Source organism: Gossypium hirsutum, chromosome A02 (assembly GCF_007990345.1).
Source record: "Gossypium hirsutum isolate 1008001.06 chromosome A02, Gossypium_hirsutum_v2.1, whole genome shotgun sequence".
Lineage (NCBI taxonomy): Eukaryota > Viridiplantae > Streptophyta > Magnoliopsida > Malvales > Malvaceae > Gossypium > Gossypium hirsutum.
Genome location: NC_053425.1, coordinates 56,025,394 through 56,041,962, shown reverse-complemented (window position 1 = coordinate 56,041,962; position 16,569 = coordinate 56,025,394). Strand labels below are relative to the sequence as shown.

The following is a 16,569-nucleotide window of genomic DNA, read 5'->3' as shown; positions in this document are numbered from 1 at the left end:
TTAGCAGAAATTTGTTTTGGTAAATTATTATTGTTATTGTTATTTAAATTTTAATAAGATTATTAATATCAATAATAAATAATTTAATCATATTTAAACATAATTATTATTAAATATATTATAATTAAAATATATAATTAATAAAATTCTTAATAATTAATATTCTTATATTAATTTACTCAAATCATAATATATGATACTATAAAATATAAATTAACATAATTATTATTAAATATATTATAATTAAAATATATAATTTAATAAAATTATTAATAATTAATATTCTTATATGAATTTACTCAAATCATAATATATGATACTGTAAAATATAAATTAACATAATTATTATTAAATATATTATAATTAAAATATATAATTTAATAAAATTCTTAATAATTAATATTCTTATATGAATTTACTCAAATCATAATATATGATACTGTAAAATATAAATTAACATAATTATTATTAAATATATTATAATTAAAATATATAATTTAATAAAATTCTTAATAATTAATATTCTTATATGAATTTACTCAAATCATAATATATGATACTATAAATGAAAATTTGAAATAATTAATATTAAAGATATTTTAATTAAAATTTATTGTTTAGCCTATAATAAAATGACAGAACAATAGTTACACTAATATATTGTTTGATGCAAGATATTGCATGGAGCTGTACCAAAGATATCCTATAATAATTTGTTCCACTAATGTAAGGGCAAGGACTGTTATAAAGTACATAATCTACCCGAAAGGTAAATAATTTCTCTTGATTAATATAGTAACAGCAAGACAATTATTTATTGTCACCTGTTCATAAAGTAACTATTTTAGAAGCAGTTTTAGTTTTGCCAATGACACTCTCATGAATCCAAAACTTAGCAAATATGATTTCATAAAATGTCCTCTTACCTTGTCTAGAAAAGTAGACGTGTGTAGTACTAGCCAGGCAAATAATATAATATTCTATACATTGTTCATATGTTAAATCGGGTTTCCATGTTTGAATTTACCCCAAAACCGCGAAAGCACACTAAATAATAAAACATAATCACTTCCATAGCTTCCGTAAGGACATGTTTTTCTCGCTCTCCTTCTTCATTACTTTCGCCACCGCCATCTCGAAATCTTCTTGTGTTACGTGGACTCTCCTTTCCCTCAAAGCAAACATTCCTGATTCCGTGCACACAGCCTGCAAAAAAACGGAATAGAGTTTTTCACAAATTATCACAAACACAAACCAGTTAAGAATCACAAGCCCAAGGCCTTGAGTCTGACTATCCAACTTATGTACTAATAAATCCTCAAATAAATCATCTCTCTATGCGGTTTGGGAGTTGGGGTAAGGGAAGGAGATAGGAAACTAGAAGAAAAGATGCTATTCACAGCTTGCCAACCATATTCTGAATGGAAGCAAGATGTCTGCATATCCAGAAGCACATCTTATTATCTAAAAACATACCTTAAGCTCTGCACCAGAAGCACCGTTCATCTTCTCAGCAATCTTCTTTAGATCAATCCCTCTCATCAAATTCATTCTTCTAGAATGTATTTTTAAGATGTCGAAACGAGACTGCATATAATTGAACAGACAATATAAGTACCTAAAGAGACATAAGATGCATTCCAGAAATAAGAGAAATTCTGGTACACCCTAGAAGCAAACACTGCTACTATGGGACTGCTCTATTCACTGCATATTTTTCATAATACCCAGAACGGGTTGAGAAAAAAAAAGACCAGGGCAAAAGAACCAGAACAAGTATGTTACTGAAAAAATTTGGCTTCTAATGTAAGATGCAATTTGAGAAATTCATTGCTCTGAATTTGAGAAATTTATACCAGTGAGAACGTAAGATGCATTTTTGCGTTTGACCAAAAAAAAGAATCACTTCTTTTACAACATGACATGAATGAAGAAATACGCAATGCCTGTTGTTTTCCTTCCTATTTGATGTTTTTATCATGATTGTAAGTTGTAGCGCGTCATATTAAGTAATTTTATTAAGAAAATAGATGAAGCACAGAATACTGAGACTCAAGCCTTATGCAGGAATCAAAATTGACTCACCGTCTGCCTTTCTGAACAAAGAATCTAGAGGAACAGCATATCTGCGGCAAAAACCCTCAGCAGCCTGCAGTAAACAACAAATTTCATATAGGTAGAAACCAAAATAAAAAGAAAAAATGCAAAACTCCAAGGGAACTGCCAGAATCTTCACTACTGAAGTTATACAGCCCAACAACCAAAATCACCAGACAAAACATCATACTTCCTTCTTCTCAGCAGAAAAATATATAGCAAAGCATAATAAGAGGCGACCAAAACCTTTGTAGGATTTTCCTTAGGGTCAAAGGCTTTCAAAGCGGGAGGTCCCCGAACCTCAAGCTCGTTCTCTGCTTGCTTTGGACAAAGACTTTCAACAGATATCTGAAACAACAAAACAAGGCTTGGTTATCCAACATATAAAAGAATTTAAGCATCTACCTGGTGTACATGCTCATAGAGGAACTTCCACTAAATAAATAAAAGACATAACAATAAAAATTATTATATTAGCAATCTGAAATGCATCACAATAAACATTTAACAATTCTGACAAATGCATCCCTATAATACACTTTAGGTATGTCCACATGGGATGCCTTGTTATACATCATGATATTATTCAAGAGTACTTGTTATACATCATGATATCAACTTTTGCAAAGTATAATGAAGAACAAACACTTTCTCAGAGTAGCAAGAAAACGTAGAGTATGCCCTTTACGTACCTGGTTCCTTTCTATGGAAAAATAAAACAATCGACCATAAGGTGCAAATCAGGCACATTGATAGCCCTTAATACACGCACATCGCCTGGGTGCAAGCAGGGGTTTTTGGCATAACAGATCAAATGGCATAACATAACAGATCATTATTTCTCAACGATGCGAGTTAAACATAACAGATGAAATGGCATAACATAACCTAAATTCCATTGAAATGCAAGCCAGTTGTAAAGAAACAAGGTTGAGTCTCCTCAACTTTACCTCAAATTTATCATGAAACAAACAGAAAACCGATACAAGAGTAAAAAGAGTTTTGCAAAAAAAAAGGAAATATTACCTAATAAACGTAGGGTTGAAAAGGAGTAGAAAGAAAAGGGGCAGCCATTGAATGATCTCGAATTTGAAATCAAATCCTTAAAGTTTTCGAGGTTTTAATCTGAAATCTAATTCAGAAGGGGAAAATGAAATTAAAAAACAAAATTCACTGTTCCACTTCTGTTCTTTGTCGAAGCGGTCGATGGACTAGCTGACATTGACTGGTTGTAAAGAAAAAGAAAAGAAAAGGTTGAGAGACAGACGGAGCAAATCGGCAGAAGGCAGAAGGAAGGAAGAGGAGACGCAATGGGGAAGCCAATCAGGAGGGTAAAACAGGGAGGGTCAAGGAAGCAGCACCTAAACTGAGCTTTGGGGATGTATTACGAATCGGTGGATTTCACCGATTAAGTCAGGAATGTATTACACCCGTAATATCATTACCATGAACCAAACAAGGGAATAAAAGGGGCTTAAGTGGGGCCCACCGATTAGGGGTGTATTGGCTATGCCAATACACCCAACCAAACATGCTCTTAGGGTTATATAAACTTTGGTTATTGAGTTATGTGTTATGTGGAATATTTAATTGATATTCATAATCGGTCTTGTTTTGACAATAATGTAACCTATGTGTAAATTGCTACAATTGATCATGAGATGGAATGTGTATATAAAAGCTAAGTTGTGTGGTTAGGGCCGAATAGGATATATAAGATATTAAAACATGTTATAAATATATATTGGTGTACATGGTTGTAATTAATCCTCTACTTGAATTCGATTAGATATGGTCATGGTATGAGTTTAGTAGGGTTAATACCTTAAAATTGAATGGAGTTTTAGTAAATCTTTTGTGTCATGTTCGTTAAAATAGTTGATGATTTGGGTGTCATTATACGCATTTAGGCTAAAGACTTTTTCCAGCTATGTTTTATACCTATGAAATAATTATAATGGATAATATGTAGGAGTAATTTCGGCTTGTTAAAAATGTGGTACGTGTATGGCAAATGGTATATACATAATGCATTGAAGTTACCCTATAAGGTTGAAATGAGTAATTAAATTATTGGTGTGTATGCATTTTTTTTATTGTAACTTGGCATGTGAAATGGGTGTATAATAGTTAATATGTGTGCTTAAAGTGATGTGATAAAATAATTAGCTATATGGTTTGGTTCATTATTGAGTATAAGGGTTAAGTGCTTTAAAAGAGCTTTTAATGTTCAAAATGATTAAACAAATTCATTTGTTTAAATTAAGCTCAAGGGCAAAGAGGATCAAAGTTGGATAGGGGAAAAGAGAAAGTAAACGAATAGCCGTGGATATCTAGTCGTTGACCGCTTCCGAGGTAAGTTTTAAGTGATTAAATGTTGAGTAAATTCAATCATAATAGGACATAATGAGTTGATTTAATAAGATATGATGTGGTCATGATATGTTTTAAACTCAAATGGTGAGATCATAAGTGTTTGGACTTGGAAATTTAAGGGCAATTTGTAATAATTTGCTTAGGACAGCAGCAGTAACATGATTTTAGAAAATCCCCATAAATTGTTGGTGTGGAATTATAGGCTGAATAGAATATGAAATCAAAGATTAATTAGTCTAGTTTCTTATAAAAGAGACCGTGTGAGCAAAGAAATTTCCTATAAAGAGATATTTAAAGTTGTGTGAGACGGTGTTAGAATGACTCCGAAATCACCTGTTCTGTTTTTAGAAAATCATTATAATTTGTACAAAAATGGTTATAAGATAAAATTTATATTCTTAGACTCCTTAATGAGTCTAGTTTCAAATGAAATCAAATAGAACACATTTTGAATTCTGTACAATGAGAAATTTGATTCGTAGTGAAGAGTGGTCAGATTAGTCAAACAGTGAAACAGGGGAAACTTTAAGAAAAATCTGGTATTGATTGGCCAAACCTAAAATTCTGAAAATTTTATGGATGGAAGATATATGAGTCTATATTCAGGGAAAATTAACGGCAATTGATTTGGAGTTTTGTAGCTCCAGTTATAAATAATTTAGTGACTATTGCTCAGGAAAAACAGCTTGTGCTGAATTTGTGATTAGGTTGTAAACCTTGATAAAACTATTTGAGTTGCTTATAAGCTATCGATTAAATATTGGTAATCAAAGTACCAAATCCGTATTAAAGTGAAACTATAAGCCGTAAATGACTAGTATACCTAGTCAAATTTGTTATGAAGAAATTGATGTACAAGATATGTATGTGTAGTGAGGCCAAAATGGCTAACATCAAAGGTGTGTAAGTCATCTGACTGGCCTTTATGAAAATGTGTGCTATCTTTATTCGTATAATATGGCCGAATGATCAATTGTGAAAAGTGTGTAGTATTGATTATGTGATAAGGCCGAATGGCCAATGTGATGAATGTGAAAGTGTATAAATGTGATAAGTCCCGAAGGGCATTTGTGCCAGTACTATATCCGGGTTAAGATCCCGCAGGCTTTATGCGAGAATATTATCCTGATTTAATGTCCGTAGGTTTCGAGTTCGTACTATATCCGGGTTTTAAAGACCCGAAGGTTAAATGCTGGGATTCAAGTAAGACTTTGATATTGAGTATCCGCAGTAAGTTACCATCAAATAAGTATTATGTATTTAAGATGTTCAGGTACGTATTACTTACTCATTGGTGGATTGATTTCGAAGTGAATTATTAGTATAAAGGAGGTATGCATATGTGATTAATATTATAACTCCAAATATAAGAATGATCTAATCGGTAATGGTATGATGTATAATGAAGTATGTGATGAAATATTCTTATGTATTAATGTATATTCTGCCCAAAGGCCTTATGATTTGAGTATGGGTTGTGTTCAGCTAGACGTGCCAATACAGGATAAGGAATACGTTCGGTTCTTTATGTGCCAATACGGTAATTTAGTACTTATCATGTGAAATACTTGAAAATATGGAGGTGATTATGAACAAGTGGATGGGATTATTGAAAGTTGTAAAATTGGTGAAGAATGTGCTTACCATGTGAATCGAACTTCAATTGATGAAGAATGTGCTTTGGAAATATTCGACCGTTTAGGTCATTATTATTAGAAAGTATATATATATTTGTGATAGCAAAGTAATGCGTTTATGGATATTATGGTTCGAGATGAAGCTCTAGATTAATTTCATCGAACAGTTGAAATGAATGACCAATGATATTGAATGAAAACACTTTGTGACTTAAACTCAAGGCTAAAGAAAGGTGAATTAAATTATGTGAAATTTTGGCTAGGTATATCGAGTCAAATGAGATTTTACCTAGACTCAGTATATGTGAAAAACGTCATTGATTCAACAAAATTATTATTTTGCTTAAAACTTACTAAGCTTACGAAAGCTTACTCTGTTCGTTCATGTTTTGGTCTGTAGGTTGTGGATTCTGACTACCAGCTCGGGGATCGTCAGTACTTCGTCATACTATCTACTATTACGGCAGCCATAAGATTGGATTATCTTATGGCATGTATAGGATAGGCAATAAGTAGAATGATATTCTGACCTTCGTGTAGAAGTCATGTGATTACGGTATCTTATGGAACTTACTTGTATAAGTGTTAAATTCGAACTATGTTTGCGTCTAGCAATTTAGTAAATGAATGATCCTTATTCAAAAAAATAATAAAAAAAGAGTTCAAAATTTTATGGCCCTGATCGGATTCCTAGTTTTCGGTAACGCCTCGTCCTATTTCTGTGACGGTTATGGGATAGGGGTGTTACATTTTATTGGTATCAGAGCTACGGTTTAGTCGATTCTAGGACTAACGTAGCACCTGTGAGTCTAGTTATTCATGCCGTAAAGTGATAAAAGTGATAGTGTGATGATTTCTGACAGTTAAAATGTGTTTTTCATATTGTAATGAATTTCGATCCCGATCAAGTTGTAGTAGATGGTATTGAGAGGACTGAGACATGCTTATGATGTGTCAATATTGAGAAAGGTATAATATAAGTAAGTTTTGAGTAACCGAATTTGGTATTTAAATTTAAAATGACATGATATACATGTATGATAGATAAATAATGTCCTATTGTCCTTACTATAATAAGGTTATTGACAAAGAAACCTTATACATGTTATGTAGCCGAATGGCTATTAGAGAAATAAACAAGAAAGAGATTGGGGATATATGCTTATGTGTGTTTGCTTATTGAGCTGAAAGTTTAGTAAAAGAAGTATACATATATTAGATTTGAATGATATTTACGACTTAAAGTCAAGAAGCATGTTATATGTTTATATGCGAATGAGTTGATTGAATTGCAAATGTGATTTGTGCTAAGTGAAATATGATAACATGTGAATAAATATGTATGAGACTCAGTGATGTGAATCCGAGTTTAAAGACCCGCTGACTATATGTAGAGATTATGTCTAGGTAAAGACCCGATGGCTATGTACAGAGATTATGTCCGGATTAAGACCCACTGGCTTCATATAGAGATTTCATCCGAGCTAAAGGTCTCGACGACGATTCGGGCTAAGTCCTGAAGGGCATTCGTGCCAGTGTTATATCCGGGCTAAGTCCCGAAGGGTATTCGTGCCGGTGTTATATCCGGGCTAAGTCCCGAAGGGTATTCGTGCCAGTGTTATATCCGGGCTAAGTCCCGAAGGGCATTCGTGCCGGTGTTATATCCGGGCTAAGTCCCGAAGGGTATTCGTGCCGATGTTATATCCGGGCTAAATCCCGAAGGGCATTCGTGCCGGTGATGTGTATTCGGGCCTTTGTGCCTAGCACGCTTAACGCTGGTGATTCGAGCAAAGTTTAAGTGTTCATTACTATATGAATTCAAAGTTAAATGAAAGTATACATTTAAAGTGTACATATGAGATGTTCTATAGACTTGATTAAGTCATTTCAATGTGTAATAACGAATGAATAAGAGCACTATGTGTGTGAATGATTAGAGGCACTGTGTGTGCGAATTCCTTTAACCGAGCACTATGAGTGCGAGATCGGTCAGTGGGCACTAAGTGTGTGAAATGGAATTCATGTAAGACCTCGTCTGGGACGAAGGCATTGATTTGAGATAGTGTGTAAAACCATGTCTGGGACATGGCACCGGCTCGATATGTGAGAATATGTAAGACCATATCTAGGATATGGCATTGAAAGAGCTATATGTGCTTAATGAGTATCCGTAATGATTTCGAATGATTCAACGGGTATATTTAAGATGATAAATAAAGTAAGATCAGAGTAAGTGATACAGGTATGTACGGAAGGTATGTGAAAATCAAATGAAAGTAAAAATTTGTGAGTTCATATTATATTATGTTATGTATACTAAATGAGTGAATACGTAAAAAGATGGTGGATATGTTGTTAAGAAACGAATTCATGTTATGAATGTGTTACGGATTTAGTCTATGGGATGCTTGGTATATGAAGTCATATGTGCTATTGCTAAATGACCCCTATTTTTTTGTTAATCATGTTCAAGAAATTATTTTGATTAAGTTCGACATTTGGAAGTCTGTAAGAATTTTTGATGAATGCTGATAATTTTGGGTATATGGGTTATGTGCTAAAATAAATCCCATGCCGGTGTACTATACGAGGCGTTATGCCTAATCGACTGTATACGGGTAGCGTTAACGGTGATTGAATGTGCTGAATAAATTAAATGTTCAGGTATGCGGAAGTTGATTTTCTGTCGGAAATAAGTTAAGTTGAATATTGAGATACGATGGAGTTATAAAGGATATTTATTGGGATGTTTGAGTATATGTGTATTTTCGGTCAGGTTACAGCTTATACATGAATAAAAATGTGAATTTACGAATATGTGGGTTGATGATATGAATTATACATGTTAATATGTGATTTATATGTGTTTGAAATGCATTTGTGAATTAAATTAAGCGATTATTGCTTATGAAATCAAGGGAAGGAGATATATGTGCATACTTGTAGAAATGTTTATGTATTTGTTTTAAGATAAGAAAATGATTTTATAGATCGATGTGAAATCAATAATGAATTGCAATTGCTATCAATGAGCTAATGTCTTTGTGGATATAATTCAATAAGAGGACGTTATCCTAACCTATGCATCGGTGGAAATTTTCGAGGACGAAAATCCCTAAAGGGGGGGAGAGTTGTGACACCCCTAATGTAACCCTAGTCGGAAAGTGGTTTCGGGACCACAAAACCGAGTCATAAAAAAATAATTAACCGTTAAATTCTGTGTTTATTATATGTGTAAATCATGTGGGAAAGTTTCATGCTTTGATTTGGTTATTTATATGTGAAATTTTTAAGATAGGACTTGTAACACCCCGTACCCGAGACCGTTGCCGGAGTCGGACACGAGGGGTTCACAGACTAAATTCGCTTACTATCGCAGTCCATTTTAAAAATTTCCAGACAGCTGGCTAACTGTGTCGCTGTCACCTTAAAAATCATATCTTGAGTTTCACAACTCAAAAATCAGTTTCATGATTTTTCCCTGAAACTAGACTCATATTTCCATCTACATATTTTTTTCTAGAATTTTTGGTCGGGCCAATTAGTACAGTTTATTAGTTAAAGTCTCCCCTGTTACAGGGATCGACTACACTGACCTTTGCGCATTACGACTTGGATATCTCCCTGTACAGGGCTTCAATACTGATGTCGTTTGTTTCCATAGAAACTAGACTCAAAAGGAATATATGCATATATGGCATGACTTCTAATTATCTCTGGTTAATTTATAATGAATTTCCAAAGTCGGAACAGGGAATCCAGAAACCGTTCTGGCCCTGTCTTACGAGAACCTGAATATCTCTTAACATACTGTCCATATGATCATTTTGTTACTTTCCTATGAAAATAGATTCATCAAGGTTCGTTTACATAATTTATTCACTATTTAATTCCATTCCTACTATTTTTAGTGATTTTTCACATCCACATCACTGCTGCTGTCAGCATCTGTTTTTTTTTAAGGTAAACTTTACCTATTTCATGATCCTCCATGGATCAACTAGAGTTTGTCATACATATTCCAAAAGTGATCAAGAATAACCCTTCCCATGGCTAACCGTTACCAACATTTCCATACCTCTCGACGGACAACATACAAAACGATTATAATGCTATGATCAAAGTATATTTAAGCCATTTTGGCATGGCTATCCAAATTTACACAAAACCGAAGGGTACATGACCAACAACAAAAGGGTAGTCCTATACATGCCATTTTCAGAGTTCAACCAAAAGTGTACCAAAAGGGCTTTGATAGTGTGGGCGACTTCGACTTCAATAATCCCGAGTCCGATAGCTGACGAACCAAAATCTATAAAACAGAGATTCAAAGAACGGAGTAAGCATTTAATGCTTAGTAAGTTTTAAGCAAGACAAAGTGTTCTCAATCACTATTATTGGTCATTCATTTCAACTGTTCGATGAAGTTAATCTAGAGCTTCAGCTCGATCTATAATATCATTAAACGCAACACTTGGCTGCCACATATATACTTTCGAATAATAATGACCTAGATGGTCAAATATTTCCAAAGCACATTCTTCATCGATTTTCAACTTTCAATAATCCTTTCCACTTGTTCATAATCACATCCATACTTTTAAGTATTTCAACATGACAAGTACTAAATTACCATAGGCACATAAAGAACCAACATATTCCTTATCACATATATGTAAGCTTACAAATCATAATCCTTACCTTGTACTGGCACATCTAGCTCAACCCAACCCATACTCAGATCATAAGGCTTTTGGGCAGAATATGCACTAATACATAAGAATATTTCATCGCATACTTTATTATACAAACATACCATTACCAATTAGATCATTCTCACATTTGGAGTTATAATATTAATCACATTTACCTACCTCTTTGATACTGATAATTCACCTCGAAATCACTCCACCGATGAGTAAGTAATACGTACCTGAACATCTTGAATACATAATACTTATTTGATGGTAACTTAATGCAGATACTCAATATCAAAGTCTTACTTGAATCCTAGCATTTAGCCGTCGGGTCTTTAAAGCTCAGATATAGTACGAGCACGAAGCCTACGGACATTAATCAGGATAATATTCTCGCATAAAGCCTGCGGGGTTTTAACCCGGATATAGTACTGACACAATTGCCCTTCGGGACTTATCACATTTATACACTTTCACATCCATCACGTTGGCCACTCGGCCCTGTCACATATATACACTTTCACATTCATCACATCGGCCATTAGGCCTTATCACATATATACACTTTCACATTCATCACATCGGCTATTAGGCCTTATCACATATATACATTTTCACATTCATCACATCGGCCATTAGGCCTTATCACATATATATACACTTTCACATTCATCACATTGGCCATTCGGCCTTATCACATATATACACTTTCACAGTCATCACATCGGCCATTAGGCCTTATCACATATATATACACTTTCACATTCATCACATCGGCCATTAGGCCTTATCACATATATATACACTTTCACATTCATCACATTGGCCATTCGGCCTTATCACATATATACACTTTCACATTCATCACATCGGCCATTAGGCCTTATCACATATGGTCTTATCACATATATACACTTTCACATTCATCACATCGGCCATTAGGCCTTATCACATATATATACACTTTCACATTCATCACATTGGCCATTCGGCCTTATCACATATATACACTTTCACATTTATTCAAATATACTTCACATACCACATATACTATCATGTACAGACTTGGTCTTGGCCGAATCTACATCCATCACTTTCCAATGAATAATTCAATTTTACGCCATACTATCATTTCATGTTCGAATATTCATAAGCTTACAATATCACGATTTAGAATTCAAGTATGGGTTTAATCAATAGCTTATGAGCAACTAAAACAAGTTTTATCCATGTTTACAACAAAATCACATATTCACTACGAGCTGTTTTCCTGAGCAATGGTCACTAAATTATTTATAACCGGAGCTACAAAACTCCAAATCACTTGCCGTTAATTTTTCCTGAATATAGACTCGTATATCTTCCATCCATAAAATTTCCAGAATTTTAGGTTTGGCCAATCAATACCAGATTTTTCTTAAAGCTTCCCCTGTTTCACTGTTTGACTAATCTGACCACTCCTCACTACGAATCAAATTTCTCATTTTACAGAATTCAAAATGTGTTGTATTTGATTTAATTTGAAACTAGACTCATTAAGGAGTCTAAGAATATAAATTTTATCTTATAACCATTTTTGTACAATTTATAATGATTTTCTAAAAACAGAACAGGGGATTTCGGAGTCATTCTGACACTGTCCCACACAACTTTAAATATCTCTTTATAGGAAATTTCTTTGCTTCCACGGTCTCTTTTATAAGAAACTAGACTAAATAATCTTTGATTACATTTTTTATTCAGCCTATAATTCCACACCAACAATTTATAGTGATTTTCTAAAATCACGTTACTGCTGCTGTCCAAAGCAAATTATTACAATTTGCTCTTAAATTTCCAAGTCCAAACACATATGAACTTACCATTTGAGTTTAAGACATATCATGGCCACATCATATCTTATTAAATCAACTCATTATGTCCTATTATGATTGAATTTACTCAACGCTTAATCACTTAAAACTTACCTCGGAAGTGGTCGACGACTAGATATCCACGGCTATTCGTTTACTTTCTCTTTATCCAAAATTGCCCCTCTATGCTCTTGAGCTTAATTAACAAAATTTAAACTATTTTAATCACCTTGTTATATCATTAAAAACAACAAGGTAAATCTTCTCAATGAAACTCATACATAAGGCAACACCTCGATACATCTGCACACATTCGGTATTTCATAAAAACCATCCCAAATACATTTACCTAGGTATCACCATGTCGCCTTATATACATATACTAGTTATGTGGTCAATTTTTCCGATGACCTATGCATATAACTAATTACACCTTTAATAATATTCACAAAGCCGATTATCCACATGACTACCTTAGCATATTATTAGTTAGCTTCTTATCCAAATTTGCCATAAAGAAAATTAACTCATATCCCCTCAAGTGCATAAGCAATTGCATCCAAAGGACACTTTAAATGCATGTTATGAAGGTAACCGAATGCACATATATTTATACCAAGGCATCATATACTTCAAACCAACTATCAAGGCATAAAGCCGAACCTTCAAAATCAATTATCAATACACGTTCAAACATGCCCTCCTACAAATATACAAGTTCTCCCTTGGTTAAACTAAATAATGCTTTAAGGTTTAATGTTCATCTTTAACACAACTACCACACTTCAAACTAAATTTTCAGCTTCATATATCCCACACCAGATTTTTTTTTTCCATGCTCAATTTCCATGGCCGAATGAAATTATGCCCTAATTCATGAACTTAAACAACATTGGCCAACTTTCCAAGCTCATTTGAGCCATCAAGCACATTTAGTTTGTTCATACTCAACTAGAATCAATTATCCTCCCAAAATCATCAAACATACAAAATATACCCCATTAAGCTCATGACCGATTGCTACATGCTTCATGAACACAAAAATTTTCACATGGGTCTTGTTGCAAGCTTCAAACCAACCAAAATTCACAACTTTTCAAAGAAAATAACATGAACCTTACCTTATTTGAAGCCTTCTTTTGCCGAATGCCCTAAGCTCAAAGGTTTCTATTTTCTTTCTCAACTCACGGCAAGAAGAAGAAAATGGCCTTGTTATTTTCACCTCAAACATGTTTTTTCATTTATTTCATTAACTTTTATTATATTCTTTCTCCTATAACACACTAACACAACATGTTTCCAACATGTTTCGCCCCATAACATTTTGTCCACTCTCATGCTCATGGCCGGCCACTACTAATTAGGGGGGAAATTGACATGCAAGTCCACCCTTTTTATTTCATGCACTAATAGATCCTTATGTTTTGACCTATCACATTTCAAAAGTGTCACACATAAGTCCTATTGACTAAATTCACATGCAATTTACTAAATCAAACCTTAAAACTTTCACACATTCGTATTCACATATAATAGTCATAAAATATGACGGCTAATTATTTTTATGACTCGATTTTGTGGTCCCGAAACCACTTTTCGACTAGGGTCAAATTAGGGGTGTCACAGGACTCATGTGATAAAAATTGAAAGTGTGATAGGTAAATTTTAAAGTACCAAATAATGCATGAAATGAGGATATGAGGGAGTTGCATGTCAAATGCACCAAATTTTTTTTGTGGCCGGCCATGAATGATGGTTGATATATAATATATGTTTTGTTTTAGTATTATAATAAGTGATGGCATTATTTTTAAAGTAAATTAATTAGTAAAACCATAAAAGATAACAAAGAAAAAAATACATGCTCATCTTTCGAATTTGGGAAAGGGAATATTGAAGAGGAAAAACCAAGGTATTCGGCCATGGCTATTCTAGTTTAAGGTATGCATTGTGATTTTCTTTTTAATTGACTATGAGGTTAGATCGATAAGTGCATAGCTTATTTAACCCATGGTTTAATTTCATGCATCAATAGACAAATGTCCATTCGGCAAGTGCTAAATTGGTGTCATTTTGATAAGTTTTTTTTTGAAAGATGTTAATTATTTGTTAAGTAGCTTAAATGATGTTTGAATGAGTAGAATTCATGGTTGAAAAGTATAAATTGAAAGTTGTCGTATGAGTGTATATACATTTTAGAAAGAAAAATGTTGTTGTTTAATTGAATTTTCATTTGATAAATGTTCATTCGGTCAAATGGGAGAAGAATAAGATGAATTTAAATGTTGTGGTTTATTATTTTAGTTGTTAAATGATTGTGGTCATTGCCGAATACAATTGTGTTAAGGGAAATAGGATTAAATATTGGTTTGATGAACTAAATGTTAATGGATATTAGGCTAAAAGGAGAAAAAAGTTAAGTTATAAGAGAATTGAGGGATATTCATATTTAAACATTTAGGGTTATATAAACTTTGGTTATTGAGTTATGTGTTATGTGGAATATTTAATTGATATTCATAATCGGTCTTGTTTTGACAATAATGTAACCTATGTGTAAATTGCTACAATTGATCATGAGATGGAATGTGTATATAAAAGCTAAGTTGTGTGGTTAGGGCCGAATAGGATATATAAGATATTAAAACATGTTATAATTATATATTGGTGTACATGGTTGTAATTAATCCTCTACTTGAATTCGATTAGATATGGTCATGGTATGAGTTTAGTAGGGTTAATACCTTAAAATTGAATGGAGTTTTAGTAAATCTTTTGTGTCATGTTCGTTAAAATAGTTGATGATTTGGGTGTCATTATACGCATTTAGACTAAAGATTTTTTCCAGCTATGTTTTATACCTATGAAATAATTATAATGGATAATATGTAGGAGTAATTTCGGCTTGTTAAAAATGTGGTACGTGTATGGCAAATGGTATATACATAATGCATTGAAGTTACCCTATAAGGTTGAAATGAGTAATTAAATTATTGGTGTGTATGCATTTTTTTATTGTAACTTGGCATGTGAAATGAGTGTATAATAGTTAATATGTGTGCTTAAAGTGATGTGATAAAATAATTAGCTATATGGTTTGGTTCATTATTGAGTATAAGGGTTAAGTGCTTTAAAAGAGCTTTTAATGTTCGAAATGATTAAACAAATTCATTTGTTTAAATTAAGCTCAAGGGCAAAGAGGATCAAAGTCGGATAGGGGAAAAGAGAAAGTAAACGAATAGCCGTGGATATCTAGTCGTTGACCGCTTCCGAGGTAAGTTTTAAGTGATTAAATGTTGAGTAAATTCAATCATAATAGGACATAATGAGTTGATTTAATAAGATATGATGTGGCCATGATATGTTTTAAACTCAAATGGTGAGATCATAAGTGTTTGGACTTGAAAATTTAAGGGCAATTTGTAATAATTTACTTAGGACAGCAGCAGTAACATGATTTTAGAAAATCACCATAAATTGTTGGTGTGGAATTATAGGCTGAATAGAATATGAAATCAAATATTAATTAGTCTAGTTTCTTATAAAAGAGACCATGTGAGCAAATAAATTTCCTGTAAAGAGATATTTAAAGTTGTGTGAGACGGTGTCAAAATGACTCCGAAATCCCCTATTCTGTTTTTAGAAATCATTATAATTTGTACAAAAATGGTTATAAGATAAAATTTATATTCTTAGACTCCTTAATGAGTCTAGTTTCAAATTAAATCAAATAGAATACATTTTGAATTCTGTACAATGAGAAATTTGATTCGTAGTGAAGAGTGGTCAGATTAGTCAAACGGTGAAACAGGGGAAACTTTAAGAAAAATCTGGTATTGATTGGCCAAACCTAAAATTCTGAACATTTTATGGATGGAAGATATATGAGTCTATATTCAGGGAAAATTA

General features: G+C 33.0%; 1 protein-coding gene across 1 annotated transcript; it reads right to left on the bottom strand.

Annotated features, from left to right (window-relative positions):
• Positions 1 to 880: 880 nt before the first annotated feature.
• Positions 881 to 1,648, bottom strand: LOC107952641 (26S proteasome regulatory subunit 8 homolog B). Its single transcript, XM_016887833.2, has 2 exons — positions 1,477 to 1,648; positions 881 to 1,206 (listed from the first exon to the last, which is right to left on the bottom strand). The coding sequence occupies exons 1-2, from the start codon at positions 1,591 to 1,593 to the stop codon at positions 1,066 to 1,068; spliced, it is 258 nt and encodes an 85-aa protein (XP_016743322.1). The 5' UTR covers positions 1,594 to 1,648; the 3' UTR covers positions 881 to 1,065.
• Between the last annotated feature and the right edge of the window lie 14,921 nt (positions 1,649 to 16,569).